Here is a 26223-nt window from a genome sequence, read left to right on the forward strand (position 1 = left end):
CATGCCGAATTTTATAAAAATTCGGACTCGCCTCGACGGAAATGGCATTGTCGAGTAGGTGGAAACTTCTCAACAAAGAGATGGCAAAATGGAGAGATGTCTTGGCAAAAGCGATGAACTTGTATAGAAGTGGGGAAAATCGTACTAACAAGGTAAGTATTTTGTAATTTTCGTTATATTAAGTTTAATGTCCTAATATATATATATATATATATATATATATATATGTTGTTAATATTTATTGCATTTTCAATATTTTGTTAATATTTCTTGCATTTCAAATATTTTGTTAATATTTCTTGCATTTTCAATATGTTGTTAATATTTCTTGCATTTCCAATTGTTTCTTCATATTTCTTGCATTTTCAATATGTTGTTAATATTTATTGCATTTCCAATTGTTTCTTCATATTTCTTGCACTTCCAATTTATTTGTAAGGTTAATTGCATTTCCATTATTTTTATTTTGTTACTTGCATATCCAATATATTTTAAATATTTATTGCATTTCCATTTTTCTGTTAAATAGCTCATTCAAGCACAGATGTGGTTCGCAACCGGGGGTGGCAAAAATTCACCCATCATGAATGTTGGGAGGTGGTGAAATATTGTAAACGCTTCATAATTATTCCCACGGGTCCCAACATTGTGTTAAACGAGACGCCTCTCCGTGATGCAACGACATCGGATTCACCTCTCGATTCCCCTATGAGTGAAAACTCACCCATCCAAAAGGAACCGAGGCCCATTGGCCGAAAGGCTGCGAAGGCAAAGAAAGCGGGTAATTCAAGCAATCATAATTCAAAGTTTTTGGAGGAAATTGCAAGGCAAAGCGCCATAAGAATTGAAATGGAGCAGAAACGCCAAGATATGGAGGTGGCAATTCAAGCCGAGTGTGCACGAGAAAAGGAGTATTTGCGCAAAAAAGATATGGAGAAGACGGATCGGGAAACTATGGCGATGGATACAAGCCATATGTCCCCTGATACAAAACAATATTGGAAACTAGAACGAATGTATGTTATGAGAAGAAGACTTTTCCAGGATGATGGGCCTAGCAACACGGATTGGTTAAATGATCAAAACCATTAAATTAGTTGGCATACCTTTTATGTATTTTTATTTTTCTTGTTTTGGTGTACTTCATGTATTTTATTTTCGTAGTAGTAATTCTTAATGACTTGTATTGGATTTCTTTATTTAATAAACAAAGCATTCAATAAAAGACAATTTTATTCAACATATTCCATACATCAAACAAAACATAATTAAAATTAAAACAAAAACTACAAACAAGGCACAATAATAAATAAATAAAACAACACAACCAAACCATAAGCAATAGTAAACAACACAACCAAAACATAAGTAAATAAAACATAACCAAAGCATCTATGCTCCATCATTCATCTTCATTCCCTTTCACCGTCCATATATGCTCTATCAAGTCAAGTTGACGGCTTTCATGAATATACGAAGATTGCATCTCTGTATATCGATCTATCATCCGGGTCATCATACGATCGTCCCTCACCAACGGTTCCGGCTCAAACGGTTCTCCATTTGGCCCCATGGGCCTTTCATAAATTCGGGTCAAGGCCGTGTTTATTGGATCCGGTTCATACACCTCTCTAGCATCATAATCGTACTCATCCTCCACAATCATATTATGGAGGATGATGCAAGTCATCATAATGCTTCGGAGGATCTCTTCATCAAACATACGGGCCGCACCTCGAACAATCAACCATCGAGCTTGAAGGATGCCAAAACACCTTTCGACATCTTTCCTGTATCCTTCTTAATAAGTAGCAAATAATTTTTGCTTATGGGATCGAGGATTCGGAATGGATTTGACAAATGTGGTCCACCTTGGGTAGATACCGTCAGCTAGATAATACCCCGTCGTAGACTGTATTGTTGACTTGATGGGTAATATTGGGGCCTTGGCCGCTCAAAACATCGTTGAAGACCGCAGATTGACCCAAGACGTTGAGGTCATTTTGGGCTCCGGCAACTCAAGAATGAATGCCAAACCCATGTGTCGGCCAGCAACGACTTCCAGGATGATACTTTTGTGTCTTTTCTATTTCGTAATCACCTTGCCAGTGCAGTTTGGCAATTCTTCCATTGCCAATGCATGCAATCGATGCTACCAATCATTCCCGAAATCCTCGAGCTTCGCTTTTTGTAGAAGCCGTTGGAGGTCCTCGAAGTAGGTCTACGCAGGTAGTCCCTAGTGTACAGATTTTCAACTGCATCACAAAATCTTACCAAAGCCTCCAACGTAGTGGACTTCCCCATTCGGGCAACCTCATCCACCTGATCAGCAGATGCTCCATACGCCAACATTCGTATAACATTGTAAGCTTTTGCTCCGGAAGAAGGCCCAAAACCCCAGTAGCATCACACTTTTGAACAAAGTATGCATCATAATTGCAAATATCATGCATGACTTTATTGAACAAATGGGGTTGCATTCTAAATCGCCTTCGAAAATCAACATCAGAGTACAAAGCAGTTGGGATAAAATAATCTTCCAAAAGATTCTTACCCCGAGAATGCCTATGTCTGTCCACATTCCGGCGACGGCCGACTTCGAACCACGGTGGCGACCTTGGTTCTCTTCCTCTTCTATTGCCACTGCTATGAGAACTTGTTCATCGACTTGTCTCTGCAACTCATTGATTTCATCGGCTCTACGGTTTCTCTCCTTTCTTTTCTCTCTTGCCTCTCCAAGCATCTCCTATATTCTTCTATTGAGAATGAATGGAGTATGAATTCTAAACTCTAAAAATGAAAATATTGAAAGATGTGGTGTGAGAGGTATGAGGTGAGCCTCTGGTTTTATAGAAAAATTTGGCAAGATAGAGATGTCACGTGGCTTGATTTGATTGGATGAAAATCTTATTTGAATTTTGAAATTCATCCGAAATTTGAACCCAAATTTATCTGAAATTTGATTTTTGAAATTCATCCGAAATTTGAATTTTGAAATTCATTCGAAATTTGAACCCAAAAATTTATCTGAAATTTGAATTTTGAAATTCATCCGAAATTTGAACCAAAAAATCTTATCCCGAAATTTTATCCGATTATGAATAGTCTTGACACGTAGGAACCCGTAAATCTTATCCGAAAATATTATTCAATTTGATTATTGAGGTAAAAAAAATTGTGAATAAAACAAAAAAATAATAGTAACTGCCCTTAGTAAGGGCAACGGGTGGAAACACAAAATTGATTTGCAAGGGCAACCACTATTCACGTGAATAGTAGCTGCCCTAGCTCCTCCCTTGCCATGGCTAAGAGCATCTCCACCCACAAGGGCTAAGTCTAAGGCAAGGGCTGCCACTATTCACGTGAATAGTGTCAGCCTTTGCATTTGTGGTTCCACCCACAAGGACAAAGTCTAGGGCAAGTCTAAGGCAATTACTATTCATTGTACTTTATTTTCTATTTTTTTATAGTTTAAACCATTAATTTTGATAATCTTTTGTATTTAAATTTTCGGATAAAATTTTCACCCTCTAAAATTGTGCCACGTCTGATGTAGAACAAATGGCAGATTTTATCGCGGTTGAGCTAGAAAAAGGACGTAGTGGGAATTTGCAGATTTGTCGTCCGAGCTCCGATTAGGACACAAAATACCATTTCGAAAAGGGAACGATGCCACGAGTCAAACTCACAGTTTTTACTATGATGTATGATGGATTTTGGCATTTTGAGGTCGTTTGGCCTTCCAAAACGGCATTTAAAGTTTCGTAGTTAATTTTCGGTATTTTAGATTTTAATAAAAATTATTCCAAGAAAATTCCTTCTAAAATTGTGCCACGTGTCAAATGTCAGATAACATTTTCAGATATTTTTAAAAAATTATAATCTCATATTTCAGATAAGATTTTCACCCTCTACAATTGTGCCACGTGTCAAATGTCAGATAACATTTTCAGATATTTTAAAAAATTATAATCTCAGATTTCAGATTAGATTTTCACCCTCTACAATTGTGCCACGTGTCAAATGTCAGATAACATTTTCAGATATTTTTAAAAAATTATAATCTCAGATTTTAGATAAGATTTTCATCCTCTCAAATTGTGCCACGTGTCATCTCTATCTTCTAAATCCGTCTATAAAAATAAATAATTGGAAGTGCAAGAAACAAAAATTATTATGCAAGAAAATATAAACTATTTTGAAATGCAAATTAAAGTTGATTATGCAAGAAAATATAGACAAATTAAAGGTGCACGAAGAAAAAAAAAATTATGCAAGACAAACAAATAGAGTATGCAATAAAAAAAAAAGTGACATTGAATTGATTAAAATGGCAATTATAAATATTTTACCTCATCGGTCAAATTTTGACCGCTTTGAATGTTCGCCTTTGCTTTTGTCAAGGCATTTCTCCATTTCCCTAACTCTTTATTAAGAAGTTTCCATCTACTAGACAACGTCATTTCGGTCCGAATAGAACCCGATCTTTGACAAAATTCTCCATGAATTTTGCTCCACATGTGATGAAACTTCATCTCATTACCCGTGATAGGGTCATGACTAATGTTCACCCAAGATTGACACAACGCAATATCTTCATTCGTTGACCACGAGCCTCCGACTTCAATAGAAGATGCCATTCGTTTTTTTTATACAAATGGAAAGTAGTAGAAAGAGAGTAAAAAATATTGGAAGGAGAAGAGTTTGTATGGAGAATTGGTGTGGAAGTGAAAAATGTGAGTGGAGATAAACAAAAAAATTGGAAGGAGAAAAGTTTGTATGAAGAATTTGTGTGGAAAGTGAATAATGTGAGTAAAGAGTAAAAAATATGGGATGGAGAAGAAATTGTATGAAGATTTTAGTGTGGAAAGTAAATAAAATGGTTAGGTATTTATAGAGAAAAAATACAGAATTTTTGGGTATTTTTTTAAAAAAATTTCAGAATTTTTTCGATTTTTTTTGCAATTTTTAGCTAAAAAGAGGACCGTCGGATCTGAAAAATCCATCCGAGAGTCCTCGCTGCGCCACGTGGCACAAGCCCGCTGGTGTCGAGTTGACGTTGTTGGCGCCACGCCGACGCCAACAAGATGAACTCAATTGGCGCGTAATTCACGCGCCAACGTAAAAAATTTGACTTACCGCGGCGTCGGCGCGGACGCCAGCGATGACGCTATCCAATCTCGGCTTCACCGCAAGAATTGCCCTTGGGCTTCGCCGGGCTCGTGGGACCCACCGCCAAACCGGGCTAGGGCCCCCTGAGCTGCCTCGGCTCCCTCTAGCTACCTTTCCCTGGCTGGCCCATGCACTGAGTTGCTCTAAGGGCAAATGGGTGGAGTTGCTCTAAGATCCACTTGCATTTTGTTGGATGATGACTATGTTCCCAAACTCTCCAACTTTTCATTATCCATAACCATTCCTCCTAAGCAATCCCATGTTGAAGATAGCGTGAAAGGGACATATGGGTACGCCGACCCAAACTATATGGCGACTGGTTACATTACGGCTAAAAGTGATGTTTATAGCTTTGGTGTTCTTCTACTTGTATTCTTGACGCGAAGAGCAGCTTTTAAAAATCAGGCTGGAAAATTTGAACCTATTACTGCAGATCTGAAACTTCATCTTTCTGATGTCCGGATTCAAATTGAGACAATTGTGGACCCTAAAATCCTTGAGAATATAGGGGGAGATGACCAAGCACAACAGCAATTGCAGGATTTCCTAGAACTTGCATTGTCCTGCATCCAAACCCAAAGTGAAGCAAGGCCCGATATGATTGATGTGGCCAAAGAACTCGTACGAATTGAGAACTCCATCTTGCCTTGCTAGCTACCTTAATTAAGTGACCTGTGCGACAATGTAGCAGTTTGTAGTCTGGCAAGCTCAGTCTTTCACCTGTTGAAGGGTTGATTCTGAGCTCTCTGTATTAGAAGAATGTCAATAATTATCATTTTATAGTTAAATTATCTGATATGTGACGATTACAACACTTGAAGTTTATGTGGCTTTCAAACAGCAAGGACCACCCTCTGATTAGATCTGTTGGAGTTTGATGTGAAGTTAAAATGAATTTAATACAACTAAAACGAAAATGAGCTATTCAAGTTATATGGAGGGTGTTCATACATGCTCCTTCAACATTTATGGGATGTATTATTTTCGTTCTTTGTTCTTGTGTTTGACCTGTATGTATATAAATCATGTATCAGGCTGTCATGGTTCCATGTTTGAGAGAGCATGCGGTTGCTTCCTGTGATGGCAAATTCAATCCCATTCGTACTTTTTCTAGTGTAGAGCTCATAAATACAACCAACGACTTGGATTTTCCTGCATCATACATGATTGTGGAAGCTACCAAATGTTCAGGGGTTTCTTAGAGGATCGATCAATTGTCGTTAAGAAATTCAGGGGAACGAGACTTTGGCTGTATGAAATTCGTGCCATTGTCAGTTCAATGCAAATGAGCAAGCGAAAGAATGTTTTGAAACTCTTGGTTTGTTGCTTAGAGTTCCCTATACCTAAGCAATATGACAGTGGAGCTATACTTAGTTTTTCCTAATTTTTTGAAAGAAATAGTATATGAGTTTTTTCTTTTTAAAAAGAAATAGTATAGTTGTGCTGCTAAACTTTGTTTTTCCTAATTTCAGAAAAGAAATAATGTATAATATACTTATTTTTTATAAACTTTTTAATAATACATACAAAATTCAGGTATTATACACATAATTCTCACATATTATTGAATACAAATAATATAGATTAAACAATTTAAATAAATTATATATAAATATTTTATAGGAGGGTCTTTTATTCTTAATTTTTTAAAGAAAGAAATAGTATAGCGGCTATACGAGGATTTTTGTACTAATGTTTTAAAAAAGAAATAATATAGCCGGTCGGCTATATTCTTTCCCTAATTTTTTAAAAGAAATAGTATAGCTACCCCTCTCTACTCGTTTTTCCATTTTAAAAAAAAAACAAAACAAAACAAAAGAAATAGTATAGCCGTAGGGCTATAATTAGTTATTTATTTATTTATAAAGAAATATTATAGCCGTGCGGCTATACTCGATTTTTCCTATTTTTATTATAATAAAAAAATAGTATAGCCGTGCGCTATACCCGGTTTTTCCTAGTTTTTTATTAGAAATATTATAGCCGAACGGCTAGACTCGATTTTTTCTTATTTTATCCGGGTGGCTATACTCGGTTTTAACTGGCTACACTCAGTTTTAATAAAGAAATAGTATAGCCGTACGGCTATACTCATATTTTCTTTCTTTTTTGAAAAAGAAATAGTATAATTTTCCTAATTTTTGAAACGAAGTAGTATAGCCGAGCGGCTAATGGCACGTATTTTTCATGTATAATACACATTTTTTTTATAAACTTTTCAATAATACACATAAAATTCATGTATTATACACATACTTCTCACAAATTATTGAATACAAATAATATGTGTTAAAATTTTTAAATAAATTATATAGAAACAATATATAGTGTCCGAATTTTTAAGCTGTAATTTGCCAAAATTTTAACGAATAAAACACGTATGTATTTTATTCGTATAGCCATGCGGCTATAACAAATTTATATCTATAAAGTATAAACTAATGCAACTAGGAGGGTCTTTTTTTCTTAATTTTTTGAAGAAAGAAATAGTATAGGCATGCGACTGTAGGAGGATTTTTTTTACTAATGTATCTTTTCAAATCTAATAAATCCTATGATATAAATTTCAGGATTCTATACATGTTTATGGTGGTTACACAATGTTCAGGGGTTTCCTAGATGGCCGATCAATCATCATTAAGAAGTTCATGGGGACTGGGGATGAAGCTAGGTCCATGGCCATCCGTGACATTATCATATCGATGCAGATGAGCAACCATAAGAATGTTTTGAAACTCTTGGGCTGCTGCTTAGAGATCCCTATACCAGCTTTGGTGCATGAATATGCAATAGAAGGAGTTCTCAACGATCAAGGAGGTTTAACGACTACTGAAAACCAATCCTCATTACCATGGAAAACTAGACTGCGCATTGCAATTCAACTTGCTAGTGCAATCACATATTTACATACCGCCTTTCCCAGACCCATAATTCATAGGGATCTAAAACCCAGTTCTATTTTCTTGGACCATGACTATGCTCCGAAACTCTCTAACTTCGAACTCTCCATAACCATTCCTCCTATGAAATCACATGCTGATGATGACGTGAAAGGGACATTTGGTTTCCTTGATCCTTCCTACATGAAGTCTGGTTACATTTCAGAACAAAGTGATGTTTATAGTTTTGGTGTGCATTTACTTGTATTTTTAACGGGACAAAAGGCTGTGGATGCATATGAGGCAGGAGAATACCAATCAATTATTGCATATGTGAAAGCTTCAGATATTGGGCAGATTCAAACAATTGCGGACCCTAAAATCTTAGGGGAGGTAGGGGGAGATGAGCAAGCACGACGGCACTTGCATGATTTCCTAGCACTGGCATTGTTATGCACCCAAGAAGAAAGTGAAGTAAGGTCAGATATGATGGATGTGGCGAAAGAACTCCTGAGAATTTAGAAGTCTATCATTTCCAAGTAATTCTCTCTAATTAACTATGCAAAGTCAAGTCGACATGGGACAACTTATTTGCCATGCACCTTCCCGATTTGATTAAACTAATAAATAAATGAAAGGTGGTTTTTTTGGTTCACAGTGCATGTTATTCCTGCCATCTTCGTAATGAACTTCGAAAGTGTCCTCAAAGAAACTGAGACTAACGAGCTAAACTGGTGCTTGAACACGAAATCTACAGTAGACAGGGAGGAGATATCAGCGAATTTGAAATTGTTCTTTATCATTTGTAACATATCCATTGGAAGGAGTGGGGGCAGATATGGTTGATGTGAAGGCAGTTGGGGAAATGAGGAAGGCAGTGGAGAGGGGTTTGCTCTGTTTATTCAGCCAAAGCTGTCGTTTGTGTGGGGCTGTGTTGTCCATATTTTTTGTGCTCCAGCAATTTCAAGGCAAGTTCTTCTTGTTTCTTTCTTTGTAACTTATTGACTAATTGTGTTTTTCGCTGTGTCTGATAATGGCATCCAAAGCCTCGTAAGTTTTTTTTTTCCAAGTCTAAAAAATATATAGCTTTCCTTTCCTTCAAGGTTTTTTTGGTAAGTCAAAATTTTCGTGCGGCTGAACTGAAGCCCAAAATTCTGTTGAAAATCAAAGTAATCCATGAATATGACGAAAGCGGCAGGACAAGTATTTTTGTTTCTTCCATCCATAAAACTGAGTATTATTAAGAAATATATGAAAGCTGAGATTTGAACTGTTTGGATTTCATGTAAAGTTCTAAAGAACAAAATGAAAGCAAAGTGTGAGTGCTAATGCTATGTCTTTTCTTGAGAATTGGGATAGATTATTTATTTTCATTTCATCCATTTCTTATTCATTTATGTGTGCGTTGTGTGCGCTCTTGTGTGCGTCTACATATATATCAGGTTCTCAATCATTCCATGTGTAAAGCGAAAGGAGGAAAAGGAGGAAAAGGAGAAAAGAAAGAGATCATTCTTGAAGAATGGAAGCATCTTACTAGAGGATCTAATTGCTTCTTGTGATGGAAAATCTCATCCTATTCGTTGTTACTCTGCTGCTGAGATCATCGGAGCTGCCAACAACTATCCTTCTTGCATTATAGATAGATCACCCTTCGCAGACTTGTACAGGGGTATTCTAGATGACCGAACAGTTATCATTAAGAAGTACAGAGATTGGGTCGACACTGACAGGGCTATTCATGATATTATCATATCAATGCAGATGAGCACCCATAAGAATTCCTTGAAATTATTAGGCTGCTGCTTAGAGTTCGAGATGCCAGCTTTGGTGTTTGAAAATGCAGGAAAAGGAGGTCTCAACTTTGATGGAAGTTTAGTAGCGGATAATGAATTATTACCATGGAAAACTAGACTGCGTATTGCAAAGCAGCTTGCTAGTGCACTTACATACCTACATACTCCCTTTCCAAGGCCCATCATTCATAGGCGTATAACATCCCACTGCATTTGATCTCTCTCTCAAGAAATAAACAGCTGCTTGCACATGAGATCTGCACTGGATATAGGCGGAGGAATCAACAAATTGCAATTTATTTTGAGCAATCTGATTCCGATTCTGAGGGGACTTGGTGGTACACAGCAAAAGTGAAGAATGCCATCCAAAACCTTGTAAGTTCTGATTTCTTATCCTTATATATGGATTATTTTGATTTAGAACTAATTTGAGATATTCCTATAATTATTTTCATTCTTGCTTCTAATACTTGATATTAGTGAAACTAATCAAATTAATGAAGGCTAGATCAAAAAATTTATGAAGGCTGAAGCTTTAAGTTCATTTGTGAGGAAATAAATCCGTAGATTTGATCTCGTAGACTGTCATGTCAAATTCAAAAGCAAAAATGAAAGGAAATGGGGTAATATCTGGAAGGTGTTATGCCAGTGGACAAATCATTTTCATCATTATAATAATTTAATTCATCTTTTTTGTGTTTTTCCTATATGTATATATATTTGTATCAGGTTCTTCCCATTGGTTCCATGTTTGAGCAATAACAAGAAGGAAAGAGAGAGATCATTCTTGGATAATGGAAGCATCTTACTAGAGGATCTCATTGCTTCTTGTGATGGCAAAGCTAATCCTATTCGGTGTTACTCTGCTGCTGAGGTCATCAGGGCAACCAACAACTTCGATCCTTCTCGCATTATACAAGATTATTCAGCACCGGAGTATAAATTATTTCATCATTCTATACATGTTTATGGTGGTTACAAAATGTTCAGGGGTTTCCTAGACGGCCGATCAATCATCATTAAGAAGTTCATGGGGACTGGGGATGAAGCTAGGTCCATGGCCATCCGTGACATTATCATATCGATGCAGATGAGCAACCATAAGAATGTTTTGAAACTCTTGGGCTGCTGCTTAGAGATCCCTATACCAGCTTTGGTGCATGAATATGCAATAGAAGGAGTTCTCAACGATCAAGGAGGTTTAACGACTACTGAAAACCAATCCTCATTACCATGGAAAACTAGACTGCGCATTGCAATTCAACTTGCTAGTGCAATCACATATTTACATACCGCCTTTCCCAGACCCATAATTCATAGGGATCTAAAACCCAGTTCTATTTTCTTGGACCATGACTATACTCCGAAACTCTCTAACTTCGAACTCTCCATAACCATTCCTCCTATGAAATCACATGCTGATGATGACGTGAAAGGGACAGTTGGTTTCCTTGATCCTTCCTACATTATGTCTGGTTACATTTCAGAAAAAACTGATGTTTATAGTTTTGGTGTGCATTTACTTGTATTCTTAACGGGACAAAAGGCTGTGGATGCATATGAGGCAGGAGAATACCAATCAATTATTGCATATGTGAAAGCTTCAGATATTGGGCAGATTCAAACAATTGCGGACCCTAAAATCTTAGAGGAGGTAGGGGGAGATGAGCAAGCACGACGGCACTTGCATGATTTCCTAGCACTGGCATTGTTATGCACCCAAGAAGAAAGTGAAGTAAGGCCAGATATGATGGATGTGGCGAAAGAACTCCTGAGAATTGAGAAGTCTATCATTTCCAAGTAATTCTCTCTAATTAACTATGCAAAGTCAAGTCGACATGGGACAACTTATTTGCCATGCACCTTCTCGTTTTGCTCTGTTTATTCAGCCGAAGCTGTTGGTTGTGTGGGGCTCTGTTGTGCATATTTTTGGTATTTCTTGTTTTTTTCTTTGTAAGTTATTGAATAATTGTGTGTTTCTGTGTCTGATAATGAAAAGGGAAAATAGTAATTTCATGTAAATTGCTTTGGTCGGCCCCACTGGACATTGATCATTCGATGGCAATGGCATCGTTGACTTAACCATAGCAATAAACTTCAAAACTACACTCTTTCTCAAATGAATTTTTTTGGTAATTTTTCAAAAAAAAAAATCATTCACTGATGTCAGGCTGACGTCATCTCCCATGAGCAGAAGCTTAGACTGATTTTGCCTTGGACCCTGCTTGGGCTTGGTGAACCTCATATGTTGCCGGAACAGGAATCGACCATTGGAGCCAATTTTGGAAGCTTAGGGGCCCTTTTGCCTGGCTGAGCTCGCGGGTGGAAGTGGTTTTAATAATGGGCCTTTTGAGGTTTTCTTGATATTACAATTTTTCTTTCAACTCAAAAGGTGATTGTTTGGGAAATTCCAACTCCACCGAACGCGTTATAAATCTAAAAAGAATCAAGTGGAGTCAAGTCAAGTCAACAGGTCTACCCTTCAGTTGGGCTCTCATGGCGTCTTAGTATATATCTTTCTAAAATAAATTTAAAACGATGGGTTTTTAGGTCCCACTGCATGTTATTCCTACCAATCATGACAAGGCATTGGCCCCGCAAAGCTCATCAATAAACTTGGAAACTGTTACAGAATTCTCAGAGAAGCTGAAACTCACGAGCTAAACTGGTGCTTGAGCACGAAATCTGCAGCATACAGGGAAGGAGATATCAACAAATTACTGTTTACTTTGGGGCAATCCGAGTCCAGTTCTAAGGAGCCTGTGTGCTAAACACAGAAATTTCAAGTGTAAACAATGGCATCCAAAGCCTCGTAAGTTTTTTTTTTAAGTCTAAAAAATATTTAGCTTTCCTTTCCTTCAAGGTTTTTTTGGTAAGTCAAAATTTTCATGCGGCTGAAGCCCAAAATTCTGTTGTAAATCAAAGTAATCCATGAATATGACGAAAGCGGCAGGACAAGTATTTTTGTTTCTTCCATCCATAAAACTGAGTATTATTAAGAAATATATGAAAGCTGAGATTTGAACTGTTTGGATTTCATGTAAAGTTCTAAAGAACAAAATGAAAGCAAAGTGTGAGTGCTAATGCTATGTCGTTTCTTGAGAATTGGGATAGATTATTTATTTTCATTTCATCCATTTCTTATTCATTTATGTGTGCGTTGTGTGCGCTCTTGTGTGCGTCTACATATATATCAGGTTCTCAATCATTCCATGTGTAAAGCGAAAGGAGGAAAAGGAGAAAAGAAAGAGATCATTCTTGAATAATGGAAGCATCTTACTAGAGGATCTAATTGCTTCTTGTGATGGAAAATCTCATCCTATTCGTTGTTACTCTGCTGCTGAGATCATCGGAGCTGCCAACAACTATCCTTCTTGCATTATAGATAGATCACCCTTCGCAGAGCTGTACAGGGGTATTCTAGATGACCGAACAGTTATCATTAAGAAGTACAGAGATTGGGTCGACACTGACAGGGCTATTCGTGATATTATCATATCAATGCAGATGAGCTCCCATAAGAATTCCTTGAAATTATTAGGCTGCTGCTTAGAGTTCGATAGACCAGCTTTGGTGTTTGAAAATGCAGGAAAAGGAGGTCTCAACTTTGATGGAAGTTTAGTAGCGGATAATGACTTATTACCATGGAAAACTAGACTGCGTATTGCAAAGCAGCTTGCTAGTGCACTCACATACCTACATACTGCCTTTCCAAGGCCCATCATTCATAGGCGTATAACATCCCACTGCATTTTATTGGACGATGACTACGTTCCCAAACTCTTCGACTTTTCATTGTCCCTAACCATTCCTCCTGACCAATTGTATGTTCAAGAAGATTTCGCAACAGGGAGAATGGGGTACCTGGACCCTACTTACGTAAAGTCTTGTCAAATTTCCGAAAAAACTGATGTTTATTGCTTTGGTGTGATTTTACTTATATTCTTGATGCGACGACAAGCTGCATATTGGAATGATGCAGGAAATGTGTGGGAATACCTTACTAGAGATCCAAAACTTAATGTTTCTGATGGACAGATTCAAATAGAGACAATTGCAGACCCTAAAATCCTTGAGGAAGTCGGGGGAGATGAGCAAGCACAACAGCAACTGCAGGATTTCCTAGCACTGGCATTGTTGTGCATCCAAGAGGAAACGGAAGCAAGGCCAGATATGATTGATGTGGCCAAAGAGCTTGTACGAATTGACAAGTCTATCTTGCCTTAGTTCAGTCTTTCACCTGTTAAAAGAGTCGATGCTAAGCTCTCTGTATTAGAACAATAATTATCCTTATGTAATCAAATTATCTGATTATAAATACTTAATTATGTGGATTTCAACAAGCAAGCAACTACCCTCTGATTAGATCCGTTTGAGTTTCATGTCAAGTTCAAAATGAATTTAATACTACCAGTAAAACGAACTATTCAAATGTTTCATGCTATTTGGACTCATTGGAATTGGATTGCGTTGAATTTGGAACTATGAAAGGTTTAATTTTGTTTAGGAAATTGGGATTTGTTGCGTTACATTACACGTTTGTATTTTTATTTTAATAAGTATCCACATGTTGTTTTGTAAGGAAAAAAACATTTCTTGAAAGCATCATGTGTAACTCGGAAAAAAAAATGGACAAAGAAAAAAGAAGATGACTCACACTAAAATCAGGGAAAATGAAGTCATCATTTCAAGCAATTCTCTCATCTCACATCTACTTTGTTTTTATCTTCTTTCTGACTATCTTCCCAATGCGTGTGGTCCTTTCTTGATATCCCAAATCGGCATGGGAATAGAGGGGAAGGCAACCTATTTTCTTTCTATTGAAGGAATTGGAGGAAGCTTCCGTGCATCTTCTTCCCAACAAATACATAAAACGGACAATTTCAGTTACACCATATGAGGTTTGGTGTAATTGCAATCAGACCTTACTCCTTATGTTACTTTCTTTTATTAAAAATCTAAGTTTGACGGATGAAAAATAGAGATATATAATAAATAAAAGTATTAGATTAATCTTTGAGATGTAAAATTAAAGAAAATATATAAAAATTTAATTAAAGTTTTGAAGAACAAGATTACATCACTTGCTTACATCGTCCTCTCATTTTCTCAGCAACTTTCCCACATTGTCATATCACGCCATCTTTGTCCAATTATTTTGGATTAATGTTTATTTAATCTTCGAAAATAAAATTTAAATTTCAAACTTCTTGCTTGTTGAAGCCAGCAACCACACCCAGAGCAGATTAGCATTTAATAGGGCTCGGCTAGAAGCTGTCCGGATTAGCATTTAAGAAGGATGTGATGGGTTGGTTATCCTTTAAAACAAGGGTCCACGCGGAATAGGCCACCTTTTGAAACATCTACAAGGATCATTTGCGACCAAAATTAGAAAATTTTGACCTTGTGATTTTTTGGGTTACTTGGTGTCGATTTCTGATAGTTTACAAAAGCAAGCATCCTATGCTCAATCAACCTCAGAGACTTTGACACAAGCTTTCAATCGAAATTTTCATGACTTTGATATCTTTAATTTTTTTCTCTTTTAAATGTGAAATAATGTTTATGACAATTTTTGTATCTGAAAAAGATAAATCTTTTTATTTTTTATTTTTTATATTTTGTTTTGAAGTTAGGTGGTGCACGTTATTTCCTACTATTCATAACCGGGCGTTGAGCTTGCACTCAGACAGAGTGAGAGTAAAGAGCTAAACTGGTGCTTGAACACGAAATCTATAGTAGAATGGGAGGAGATATCAACATATTACTATTTTCTTGGTGCTAAACACAGAGATTTGAAGTTGAAAAAATGTCATTCATATTCTTGTAAGTTTTTCACTTTTTATTTTTATTTTTTCAGTTACCTTGAGGGTTTTTTTTTCTGTTGGCATGGTAGGTGTTTGTGATTTTGTCACAATGACCCAAGTTGCTTGTATTTTTAATAGGGCTTCCTTTTTGGTTGTGCTTGATCATGAAGGGGGAGGAAATGGTATTTTGGCATGTACTTAGCAGGTGCTTTCTTCGCTATGTGTAAAGTAGAAAGAGCCACATAGAACATTTTAATATGATTCCTTAAGGTTGTAAACCAATGGTTTTACAAGCATATGGATAACCTTTATAATGTCATGAAACTCTCAAGTCCCAAAAACTACAACATGAATCATTAATGTTGTCAATCCTGGTTTTTACAAAAACTAAGAACAATTTTACTTTTTTAAGGTCCAACCAAACCTTAATGTTGTAATCGACATCATTTTCATTGTAAATTAGGCTATTACAATATTATGGATTAGAGTAAACCTTATTCTTGTAATTACGGGGCAAAAGCTCATAAATTCGAACCCAAATCTTGTAATCTAAAATATTAAGGATAGACTTTGCAATGTGACAGAACGTTTAGGTGCCAAACATTGTAATATAAGTCCTTAATATTGTAAACTCATGTTATTACAAGATTATGAATAAATTTTAAAATATTAGAGAACTCTCATGTGCCAAACATTTTAATATGATTCCTTGAGGTTGTAAACCATTGTTTTTACAAGCTTAGGGATAACGTTTACAATTGTATGGAACCCTAAGGTCCCAAAAACTGTAAACCGAGTCCTTAATGTTGTAAACCTCTGTTATTGCAATATTATGGATCAAATTTAAAATTTTAGAGAACTCTCATGTGCCAAACATTTTAATATGATTCCTTAAGGTTGTAAACCATTGTTTTTAGCTTAGGGATAACCTTTACAATTGTATAGAACCCTAAGGTCCCAAAAACTGTAAACTGAGTCCTTAATGTTGTAAACCTCTGTTATTACAAGATTATGGATCAAATTTAAAATGTTAGAGAACTCTCATGTGGCAAAAATTTTAATATGATTCCTTAAGGTTGTAAACCATTGTTTTTACAAGCTTAGGGATAACCCTTACAATTGTATGGAACTCTAAGGTTCCAAAAACTGCAACATGAGTCCTTAATGTTGTAAATCTCTGTTATTACAAGATTATGGATAAAATTTAAAATGTTAGAGAACTCATGTGCCAAACATTTTAATATGAATCCTTAAGGTTGTAAACCATTGTTTTTACAAGCTTAGGGATAACCTTTACAATCTTATGGAACTCTAAGGTCCCAAAAACTGTAACATGAGTCATAATATTGTAAATTCTAGTTTTTAAAAGAATAACAAACAATTTTACTTGTTTAAGGTCAAATCAAACCTTAATATTGTCATCGACATCATTTTCATTGTAAATTAGACTATTACAATATTATGGATTAAAGTGAACTTTAACATTGTAATCACAGTGCAAGAACTTGTAAATGCGAATCTGAATCTTGTAATCTACAAAATTAACGATAGACGTTTCAATTGTATGGAATGTTTATGTTTCAAATGTTGTAATATGAGTCCTTAATATTGTATACCCTTGTTATTACAAGATTATGGATAAAATTTACAATGTTAGGGAATGCTCAAAGATAGTTTGGCAATTGCCAATCAGTCAGTCATCATTTGCAAAGTGGAATGGCAATTGCAAAGTGGACCTTGGAGAAGGACAATTGGTCCTTATGCTTGTAATTGTAAATACAAGGGTTACAACATTAAGGATAACGTTTACACTATTATGGACATAGACCTCCATAATCTTGTAAACCATATCTTAACTTTGTAAATGGCAGAATTATAATTTAGTTTTTCTTGGATTTATATTAATATTTTATATCTATAAATGGGTAATTTTAGTTTTACATGCACCAATGATACACTTAAAACTAATTATTTTGATAAAATATTAAAGATTGATATAAAAAGTAGATAAATACAATAAAAGAACGAGACTACTAATGAAATTTTGATTTTTTGTACGTCACAAAATAAATCAGATTTGATATGAATCCGATGCGTAACGGATATGGATTGATAAGTGCAATCCGATAGTCCAAATATGATTCGATTCCGATAATTCGATTATAAATGAATTCGTATTTAGATCGAGGTATATTTGATCCGAATCCAACCCGTTTATAGGTCTACAATAAATGTTTCTTTTATCCCAAAAAAAAAACACAACGTTTCTTTAAAAATAAAAAAATAAAAAAATTACAAGTTTGTTCATTATAAAAGTATTGTTTTAAAATCAGTATTTTAGTTTTAAAAAAAAGAGAAAAACCACAACATCATGGGACTATGAACAGTTGCAGTGACGTTCTATTTGTTTCTCTTAAGTTCCTTTAGTTTTTTTAAATTTCTGTGTAACCAACATAATTATTTTATACCCAACAAATTTGTAGTTATTATTATTTTTGGTTACGAGTTAATAAAAAAAAAAAAATTGGTTTATTGGATTTATATAAAGTTTTAAAATTTGATTGGGTTAGTTGGGTTAAGATTACTTTATCTAAAATTAAATAAGACATTTCGACAAAAAATTTTTTGAATAAGACAAAGTTTCTTTCCTTAAAAAAAGGACAAAGATTAAATATTAAAAAAAACTTGGAACTCCAACAAAGAAAAGAAGAAAAGCTGGAACCGAGCAACTTGAACAACAGGTTTCATTTAAAAAAAAAAATCTGGGTGTATCGGTACACCAGGTGCCATGCAAGTGGAGTCAAGTCAAGAGATCTACCCTTCAGTTGGGCGCAGCTGCCATGCATCTTCCCAATTTGATTATACAAATTACCGTTGCTTGACCACGAAATCTGCGGCATACAGGGAGGAGATATCAACAAATTACTGTTTACTTTGGGGCAATCCGAGTCCAGTTCTAAGGGGCCTGTGTGCTAAACACAGAAATTTCAAGTGTAAACAATGGCATCCAAAACCTTGTAAGTTTTTTTTCCCTGGTTTTAATCGTTTAACAAAAATATATAGCTTTCCTTTCCTTCAAGGTTTTTTTAGTAAGTATTTTTTTTTTCTTCCATCCATAAAACTGAGTATTATTGTTGTTTCTCAGTTTGTAAGAAATATATGAAAGCTGAGATTTGATCTGTTTGGATTTCATGTAAAGTTCTAAAGAACAATATGAAAGCAAAGTTTGGGTGCTAATGCTATGTCTTTTCTTGAGAATTGGGATTAGATTATTTATTTTCATTTCATCCATTTCTTATTCATTCCTTTGTGCGTTGTGTGCGCTCTTGTGTGCGTCTACATATATGTCAGGTTCTCAATCATTCCATGTGTAAAGCGAAAGGAGGAAAAGGAGGAAAAGGAGGAAAGAAAGAGATCATTCTTGAAGAATGGAAGCATGTTACTAAAGGATCTAATTGCTTCTTGTGATGGAAAATCTCATCCTATTCGTTGTTACTCTGCTTCTGAGCTCATCAGAGCTACCAACAACTTTGATCCTTCTTGCGTGATAGATGGATCACCCTTCGCAGACTTGTACAGGGGTATTCTAGATGACCGAACAGTTATCATTAAGAAGCATTATGTCGACAAGGCTATTCGTGATATTATCATATCAATGCAGATGAGCACCCATAAGAATTCCTTGAAATTATTAGGCTGCTGCTTAGAGTTCGATGGACCAGCTTTGGTGTTTGAAAATGCAGGAAAAGGACTTCTCAACAATCATGGGAGTTTAGTAGTGGATAATGAATTATTACCTTGGAAAACCAGACTGCGTATTGCAAGGCAACTTGCCAGTGCACTTACATACCTCCATACTGCATTTCCAAGGCCCATCGTTCATAGGAATCTGAGTCCCACCTGCATTTTGTTGGACGATGACTACGTTCCCAAACTCTTCGACTTTTCAGACTCCATAACCATTCCTCCTGACCAATTGTATGTTCAAGAAAATTTCGCAAAATGGACAGTAGGGTACGGGGACCCTTATTACCAAAAACATCATATAAGTTCAGAAAAAACTGATGTTTATAGCTTTGGTGTGCTTTTACTTGTATTTTTGATGCGACGAAGAGCTACATATTGGAATGAGGCACGAAATGTGCTTGAATGCCTTACTGAAAATCCGAAACTTAATGTTTCTGATGGACAGATTCAAATAGAGACAATTGCGGACCCTAAAATCCTTAAGGAAGTCGGGGGAGATGAGCAAGCACAACAGCAACTGCAGGATTTCCTAGCACTGGCATTGTTGTGCATCCAAGAGAAAACGGAAGCAAGGCCAGATATGATTGATGTGGCCAAAGAACTTGTACGAATTGACAAGTCTATCTTGTCTTAGCTAGCTAGCTTAATTAATTTATGTACTACATTTACTATGCATGTGGATCTAGAAGAGGTTACCAGTTTGTAGTTTGTAAGACGAAAATAGGCTATTCAAGTGTGTTTTTATTTTATGTCGTCCATGTCGTAGATGGGGCTGAAACCCAACCCAATTTTTTTTTTAAAACTTCCTTTCTCTCCAACCAAGAGCCAACGCGTGTGTCCCTTCGTCTGCTCATCTTCACGTGCCCACCGCTGTTTCTTTTTTTTATTTTCTTTTTTCTTTTTCTTGTGATTTAATTATAAGATTATTTCAAAAATTTTGATTTATGACTTAAGAAATTATGGGTTTTTTTTTAAAAAAAAAACATGCAATTGCGAAAAATACCTAAGAGCATCCACAATGGACTCCCTAAATCACCTCCTTAGACAAATTTTAGGGAGGAATAGAAAATGCAACTCTAATCACGCCCCTATCCATCTCTAAAATAGGAGTCATCTAGAGCTCCTAAATGAGGAGAGAGAAAGGACTCTAGTGGCTCCCTATAATTTAATCTGCTTTATTTAATGAGTATTTCAAATCTTTATTTAATGCTAACTATTTTTTATTTTATTTTTTAATAGAGATGGACCAATAAAAAAAGAGTTATAGTATTTATGACTCTCCAAATTTGGGAGTATAGTTAGAGTTGAAATTTTTTAGAGAGCTCCTAAAATAGCTTTTTTATATTTTTAGCCAAATTTTAACTAAGAAATAGAGAGCATCATTGTGGATGCTCTAAGAACCTATAAATTGGCGGAGCGTGCATGATACTAAATAAATAAATGGATCCCGCATGTAAAAAATAAAAATCTCTCACATGCGCGTACTAGTATTTAATAAACAAATAAATAAATAAGTAAAACATTGGTTCTTCTTTGCGTCCCATTGTATTTCTCAAACAAATAAAAATTGTTTACTTGGGGCAATCTGAGTCCAGTTCTAAGGGGCCTGGGTGCTAAACAATGACATCCAAAGCCTTGTAAGTTATGTTCTGTTTTTTTTTTTTTTTTTAATGGGTTACATTGGTGAGAATAACCATGGCACCTAGACTATTGCTTGTATTAAAATTCAAAATCAAAATTTTATGTGATATCTTTGGATTTCATGTGAAGTTCTAAAGAACAAAATGAAAGCAACTGTGGTTGTAATTATTCATTCTTGTGCGTTTGTGTTTTACCTATATATGTATGTATTAGGTTCTCATTGTTTCCACGTTCGAGCAAGAACAACAAGGAAAGAGAAGGATCATTCTTGGATAACGGAAGCAAGATAGGATACCTATTCGCTCTTACTCAGCTGCTGAGCTCGTCAGGGCTACCAACAACTTCGATCTTTCTCGCATCATACAAGATGATGGAGACTGCCAAATTTTCAAGGGTGTTCTAGACAACCGAACAATTATCATTAGGAAGTACATTATCCGTAAGAATGACAAGGACAATGATGATGTTAGGTCTCGTGCTATTCGTGATATTCGTGATATCAATGCAGATGAGCTCCCATAAGAATGCTTTGAAATTATTAGGTTGCTGCTTAGAGTTCCCTCTACCAGCTCTGGTGCATGAAAATTCAGCAAAAGGAGTTCTCAGGGATGATGGAAGTTTAAGCGCGGCTAATGGAGGTCAATCCTTGTTACCATGGAAAACTAGATTGCATATTGCGAAGCAGCTTGCTAATGCACTTACATATCTCCATACCACCTTTTCTAGACCCATCTTTCATAGGAATCTGAGATCCACCTGCATTTTGTTGGATGATGACTATGTTCCCAAACTCTCCAACTTTTCATTCTCCATAAAGGATCCTCCTAAGCAATCCCATGTCAAAGGCGATAACAAAATAAGGGCATCTGGGTACACTGACCGCGACTACCTTGTACTCCTTACGCAAAGAGCTGCATATAGCACTCAAGCAGGAGGACTGGACATTACTGCAAATCCGAAATTTCATGTTTCTGATGGCGAGACTCAAATTCAGACAATTGTGGATCCTAAAATATTACAGGAGGTAGGGGCAGATGGGCATGCACAACAGCAACTGCAGGATTTTTTAGCACTTGCACTGTCATGCATCCAAAACCAAACTGAAGAAAGGCCAAAAATGATTTATGTGGCCAAAGAACTTGTTCGAATTGAGAAGTCCATCTTCCCTTAGCTAGCTAGCTTAAATAATTTATCCATTACATTTGTTATGCCGTATCAAATTGTAGTTTGGAAACTCAGTCCTTCAAATGGTGAAGGGTTGATGCTATTCTATCTGTATTAGAAGAATATATACACTTGTATAATTGAGTTATATTGTGAAAAATTATGAAAGTTTTCGAGCAAAGCACCACGCTCTGACTTGATCTGTTTGAATTTCACTTGTGAAGTTCAAAATGTTTTTACTACACAATTCAACTTATCTGTAGGGTGTAGGAACATTAATGGCTCCATGTGTGATCAATTTATTTCATTCTTTGTGATTGTGTTTGATGACCTATACGTATAAATACGTATCAGGCTCTCATTGATTCCATGATTCACAGAGGAGGAAAGGGCGAGATCATTCTTAAAGAATAGAAGCATGCTATCCGAGGATCCCATCAGGCCATGCATCTTCTTATAGTATCAGCAAATTACTATTTTCCTTGGCATTATGCATCTTCTCAATTTGGTCTTGTCCTCAAAGTGCATATATAATTACACCAATTTCACAGTTTTCTCTCAATTATAAACCCTGACCTCGTGATTTTTTCAGTTACTTGGTGTCGATTTCTGATAGTGTACGAAAAGGAATTGGAGGAAGCTTCTGTGGATCTTCTTCCCAACAAATACATAAGACGGACAATTTCAGTTACACTATATGAGGTTTGGTGTAATTGCAATCAGTCCTTACAGGTTTCTTTTATTTCATTTACACTCCTTATGTTACTTTCTTTTATATTAAAAATCTAAGTTGGACGGATGAAAAATAGAGATATATAAAAGTATTAGATTAATCTTTGAGATGTAAAATTAAAGAAAAAATATAAAAATTTAATTAAAGAAACATTTTGAAAAACAAGATTACATCACTTGTTTGTGTTTCCTTTTCCTCTCCTCTGGCTTACATCGTCCTCTCATTTTCTCAGCAACTTTCCCACGATGTCATATCACGCCATTTTTGTCCAATTATTTTGGATTAATGTTTATTTAATCTTCGAAAATAAAATTGAAATTTCAAACTTCTTGCTTGTTGAAGCAAGCAACAACACCCAGAGCCGATTACCATTTAATAGGGCACAGCTAGAAGCTATCTGGATTAGCATTTAAGAAGGATGTGATGGGCTAAACCCTATATATATATATTGTTAAGTCTGGTAAGCCAGTTAAGTCTGGTTTGCAAATTCCAAAGGAAAGCAAGTCAGTTAAGTCTTTACTTTAAACATACAGCCAAATTATCCAGAAAACAACTGATTCTTGATCTCAAATCACACACATATTATAATACGAGTAGAATAAAAGTGTAATATGTACATCACATGATGGTGTTACGATAAAAATTAATCATATGCAATACAAGTTAATCCATGACTTCAACACTCCCGCTCAAACATATCATAGTACAATACAGAATCAACTTTGACTGCCTTGTCAAAAAGCATCTGATCTGATGTTTTACATGGTGTAGTTCTTTCCACGCAAATCCTGAAGCAAAAATCAAATAGAAAATTTAGGCCTACATATAGTGATTATTATGTATTGACTTGTAGATGTATCGACTAGACTATATGTGTGATTCATGTAAGCAATGAAGTCGTGTCTCTCTCTCTCTCTCTCTCTCTCTCTTCTCTTCCCTCGTCATTTCTATCAAACTCTACACTGTATGAATGGGGATTTAATGGGTGCTCCATACGTTATACATATGTCAAAAATGTCAGTAGTGGTTTTGGGTTTTTGTTTGGGCAGAGAATTCAAAATGTCTACTTCAGAAGTCAAAACATACAAGAAACAAAGACAAGCCTGTGGTTGGCTGGTAGAGATATCATATAGATTTGTTTTGTAGTCCAAATTCTGGCAGGCAGCCTTTCTCATTCATCAGGAAGAAGCGGGTGCCGCGCAGGTTGATGCGCACATGATTGAAAATAGATTGCTCCTCAGACTCATATAACTAGAGTCCACGGTCAACAAAGGCCCTTTTCGAGTATCATTTCCCACTCATAGCATGCATCTTCTCTTTCCATGTTTAATAATTATAATCACTCGAAAACTACACTTATGATTTATTTAGTTGAATTTATAAATAGAGCCTCCACTCAATGCAATTTTGGTGACGTTTAATCTTTACAATTATGATTAATTAACGACTTATTAAATGAATATGTTTACAATTTTATTAAAAATATATTTTTTTGCACGTCACACTCCAAATCAAACCCGTAACCTATTCTAATCCGAATTTTTTTCTTCTCTAATTCTTGAGTTCATGACAACCTCAACGCCACCTTGACTAGTCTCATGGATTTAACACATATAAATGTTTTATTCATCGTACCATAAAGTGGTAATTTGAGGAAGGCCTTGAACTTTTTTTTTTTTTTTTTTTTTTATAAAAAGAAAGTGGGGGTATAAAATTAAGATTAAAAAATGTTACTTTGTCTTATTGTATTTGAAATTGTTGTTTTATCATTTGTAACATCCATTGGGAGGAGTGAGGGCAGACATGATTGATGTGAAGGCGGTTGGGAAATGAGGAAGGCAGTGGAGAGGGGTTTGCTCTGTTTATTCAGCCGAAGCTGTTGGTTGTGTGGGGCTGTGTTGTACATATTTTTGGTGCTCTAGCAATTTCAAGGCAAGTTCTTCTTGTTTCTTTCTTTGTATGTTATTGACTAATTGTGTTTTTCTTTGTGTCTGATAATGAAAAGGGAAAATAGTAATTTCATGTACATTGCTTTGGTCGGCCGCACTGAACATTGATCATTCGATGGCATCGTTGACTTAACCATAGCAATAAACTTCAAAATACTCATTCTCAAATGAATTATTTTGGTAATTTTTCAGAACTTTTTCATTTGCTGATGTCAGGCTAACATCATCGCCCGCGGGCAGGAGTTGGGTTGGGACTGATCTTACCTTGGACCTTGTCCATGCTTGGTTGACCCCATGTGTTGCCAGGACAAAAATTGACCACTGGAGCCAGTTTTGGAAGCCTAGGAGGCATTTTGTCTGGCTGAGCTTACGGGTAGAAATGCTCTTAGTAGGTGCTTTATTAGCTATGTGTTAAAGTAGAAGAGCCACATAAAACTAATTCAATTAACTTTGCTACTAGTGAACCGGCATCTACCTGGAAGTTCAGTGGAAGTTCGTGTAGATTTTTCTCATTATTTGAGGTTTTCTTGAAATTGCAATTTTTCTTTCAAGTCAAACGGTGATTGTTTGGGGGAAGCAAGGAACACGGTAAAGACAATGACTAGAAAAAGGTGATGATATATACTTTGAATGAATAATTAATGAGTGGTTTCTAGATAATTACAACTTGGAAATTCCAACTCCCCAAATGGGCCCCTTGATCTCCAAGCAAACGCGTTATAACTCTGAAAACACCGAGCGGACGGTGGAGTCAAGTCACCCTTCAATTGCGAAGCTGCCATGCATCTTCCCACTTTGATTAAAATTAAGGCTTATTTATTGTTTTACTCCCTGAATAAACGTTCGGTCTCATTTTACCTCTCTTAAACTGAAATGTTCTCACTTAGCCCCCTGAATTTTTAAAAATTGCTGAAATTTTCTCACTTTACCATTTCCGTCCATTTCTATTCACATAATTGTTAAGTGTGTTGACGTGACATGGGCATTTTAGTAATTTTAGCTCCTCATCTTCTCTCTCTTCTCTCTCTTCCTCTACCTCTCTCTTCTCTCCCCTCCCCTCGCCAGACCCAACCCCTACCCCCCAAACCTAACCCTCCATGAAATTACTAAACACACCCAAACCACCACTACTCAATTTTTTTTAAAAAAACTCCTCAACAGCCACTCCTCATCTTCTCTTGAGAGAGAGAGAGAGAGAGAGAGAGAGAGAGAGAGGCAGAAGGAGGGGGGAGGGGTTGGGATGCGATGGAGGTGTGTTGGGGGTTTGAGTTTAGGGAGGAGGGAGGGGTTGGGATGCAATGGAAGTGCTTTGGGGGTTGGGTCTAGGGAGGGGAGAGA

At 36.1% G+C, this 26223-nt stretch overlaps 5 protein-coding genes and 2 pseudogenes across 5 annotated transcripts; all 7 read left to right on the top strand.

Annotated features, from left to right (window-relative positions):
• Window positions 1–5325: 5325 nt before the first annotated feature.
• LOC148916182 (non-functional pseudokinase ZRK2-like) lies at window positions 5326–5826 on the top strand. The gene has a single exon (XM_089055068.1). It carries the CDS (start codon window positions 5326–5328, stop codon window positions 5824–5826), a length of 501 nt encoding a protein of 166 aa, XP_088911194.1.
• On the top strand, window positions 5346–8573 carry LOC148916183 (serine/threonine-protein kinase ZRK1 pseudogene; annotated as a pseudogene).
• A 511-nt stretch (window positions 8574–9084) lies between these two features.
• On the top strand, window positions 9085–10061 carry LOC148916184 (non-functional pseudokinase ZED1 pseudogene; annotated as a pseudogene).
• An 18-nt stretch (window positions 10062–10079) lies between these two features.
• Window positions 10080–11964, top strand: LOC148916185 (non-functional pseudokinase ZED1-like). Its single transcript, XM_089053832.1, has 2 exons — window positions 10080–10219; window positions 10574–11964. The coding sequence occupies exons 1-2, from the start codon at window positions 10203–10205 to the stop codon at window positions 11646–11648; spliced, it is 1092 nt and encodes a 363-aa protein (XP_088909958.1). The 5' UTR covers window positions 10080–10202; the 3' UTR covers window positions 11649–11964.
• A 379-nt stretch (window positions 11965–12343) lies between these two features.
• Window positions 12344–14185, top strand: LOC103335055 (non-functional pseudokinase ZED1-like). Its single transcript, XM_008238047.3, has 2 exons — window positions 12344–12656; window positions 13042–14185. Exons 1-2 carry the CDS (start codon window positions 12640–12642, stop codon window positions 14069–14071), a joined length of 1047 nt encoding a protein of 348 aa, XP_008236269.2. The 5' UTR covers window positions 12344–12639; the 3' UTR covers window positions 14072–14185.
• A 4203-nt stretch (window positions 14186–18388) lies between these two features.
• LOC148916186 (non-functional pseudokinase ZED1-like) lies at window positions 18389–20170 on the top strand. The gene is made up of 2 exons (XM_089055556.1): window positions 18389–18668; window positions 19003–20170. Exons 1-2 carry the CDS (start codon window positions 18652–18654, stop codon window positions 20030–20032), a joined length of 1047 nt encoding a protein of 348 aa, XP_088911682.1. The 5' UTR covers window positions 18389–18651; the 3' UTR covers window positions 20033–20170.
• An 848-nt stretch (window positions 20171–21018) lies between these two features.
• On the top strand, window positions 21019–22240 carry LOC103335116 (serine/threonine-protein kinase ZRK1-like). Its single transcript, XM_089055069.1, has 3 exons — window positions 21019–21035; window positions 21330–21478; window positions 21510–22240. The coding sequence occupies exons 1-3, from the start codon at window positions 21019–21021 to the stop codon at window positions 22208–22210; spliced, it is 867 nt and encodes a 288-aa protein (XP_088911195.1). The 3' UTR covers window positions 22211–22240.
• Window positions 22241–26223: the final 3983 nt, after the last annotated feature.

The sequence above is a fragment of the Prunus mume genome, linkage group LG6, assembly GCF_029339155.1.
Source record: "Prunus mume cultivar Tortuosa linkage group LG6, ASM2933915v1, whole genome shotgun sequence".
In the NCBI taxonomy this organism is placed as follows: domain Eukaryota; kingdom Viridiplantae; phylum Streptophyta; class Magnoliopsida; order Rosales; family Rosaceae; genus Prunus; species Prunus mume.